General features: G+C 49.2%; 1 protein-coding gene across 1 annotated transcript; it reads right to left on the reverse strand.

Annotated features, from left to right (window-relative positions):
- Nucleotides 1-115: 115 nt before the first annotated feature.
- On the reverse strand, nt 116-502 carry LOC117117877 (death-associated inhibitor of apoptosis 1-like; the record flags this gene model as incomplete). The annotated part of the gene is made up of 1 exon (XM_033262344.1): nt 116-502. A coding segment is annotated over exon 1 (387 nt), but the record flags the coding sequence as incomplete, so codon positions are not given.
- Nucleotides 503-1,511: the final 1,009 nt, after the last annotated feature.

Here is a 1,511-nt window from a genome sequence, read left to right on the forward strand (position 1 = left end):
GCGAAGTTCGGCGATCAGAGACACCAAGCCCTCGTGTTTCGACGGATCTGCGACCCCTTTTTTTTCTGTCGTCGGCCCCATTTTCATCGAAGTCGATTATGCTCGAGACCAGAACTTCGTTTGTCAACGAGAACACTTGTCCTTTCTTCTCGAGATGATCGCTCACGACCTTTGCGATCACGTCGCTGTCGAATCCGAATTCGGAGGCAAAATAAATCTTGGAAATAAGGGTTTCCTTCGTCTTGCGCCGCAACCACAAGCACGAACTCCCGTGTTCGGCGTGTTCAGAAAGAGGAAGGTCGTCCGGCTCCCATTGGCACAGCGATCTTCCGCAGAAGAAACACCTGGCGTTATCTTCAAAACCCCCGTAGAAGAAACCCGCTTCCGACATCGACCTTCCGTCGGGTCTGTCGTGCGGCCAGTAGCGAAAGGTTTTCACCCTGTCTTCCTCGTCTTCAAATTTTGGAAAGGTAGCGGTTCTCTGCATAATTTCCTTTTGCATTACCTACTGATAATAGACTGATTTCTAATGAAGACAAATATGCACAATAACAACTTTATATTGTTTTTTTGTAATAAAGACTTTATTGAAGACAAAACAGAATATAAGATTTCGTGTTTTTATTTTTTCTTTAGTACTTATTATATCGGAATATTTTTTTTTTAAATTCTATTCCGAAGACGGGTTGTACTTCAACATTTTCGAGAACAGCCAGTCGTCCAGTTGCTGTTCCAGTTCTTCGTCTCCGTAAACAACCGTGTCTTGGTCGGAAATGTTCTGTTCGTCCGACGATTCGACTGGAAGCTGAGAATCCTCCGGAAAGTTGTCGGCGAGGTTTCCTTCTCCGGCTGCTCGTTCGTCGTCGACGGGAAGTTGAGAGTCCTCGAGAAAGGATTCCGTTAGGTTTCCTTGGCCGTCTGCGGTCTCAACTTCTCTTCGTTCGTCGCCGACGCCAACAGTTTGGGAGGTGCTTGCGTCGTCGTCGTCTTCGTCGTCGAACTTGATCCTTTTGGTATAAGGAGCATCCGACTGAAGAAAAACAATCAAAAAATAAAAATAAAAATAAAGGTAAAATAACATCACGTCACATGTTACGTCCTCTTTGAAAAATGACGTCCTGATCCTTGTCGCTCAAATCGTCGTCGTCGTGGTCGTCGTTGGCTTCGTCCTTCTCGCCTCGTTTGTCGCCGGATCGCAACAACCTGACCCCTTTCCGCGAAAGCAGGAAACTCTGGAGAACGACCACGACGCAGAACCGGATGGCCTGCGAGGCGGTGAGAACGATCGCCCAGTGTCGTCCGACCTTGTTGATCGGACAGTCGGCGGAGTCGATGCTGTTGGCGCTGAGGTCCAGAAGGTTTTCGTAGCAGTCGCCCAAGGACGTATCGCACTCCATCAAGTCCCGACCGTCGAAGGAGCACGGGCCGAGTTTGTAGACGAGCACATTTCTGACGAGGTCGACGGTGGCGATCGCTACGCTTGCCAGAGACGCCGCCTCCCACACGTCGGA

Source organism: Anneissia japonica, unplaced genomic scaffold (genome assembly GCF_011630105.1).
Source record: "Anneissia japonica isolate Jap-2015-1 unplaced genomic scaffold, ASM1163010v1 scaffold12281_len1511_cov146, whole genome shotgun sequence".
NCBI lineage: Eukaryota > Metazoa > Echinodermata > Crinoidea > Comatulida > Comatulidae > Anneissia > Anneissia japonica.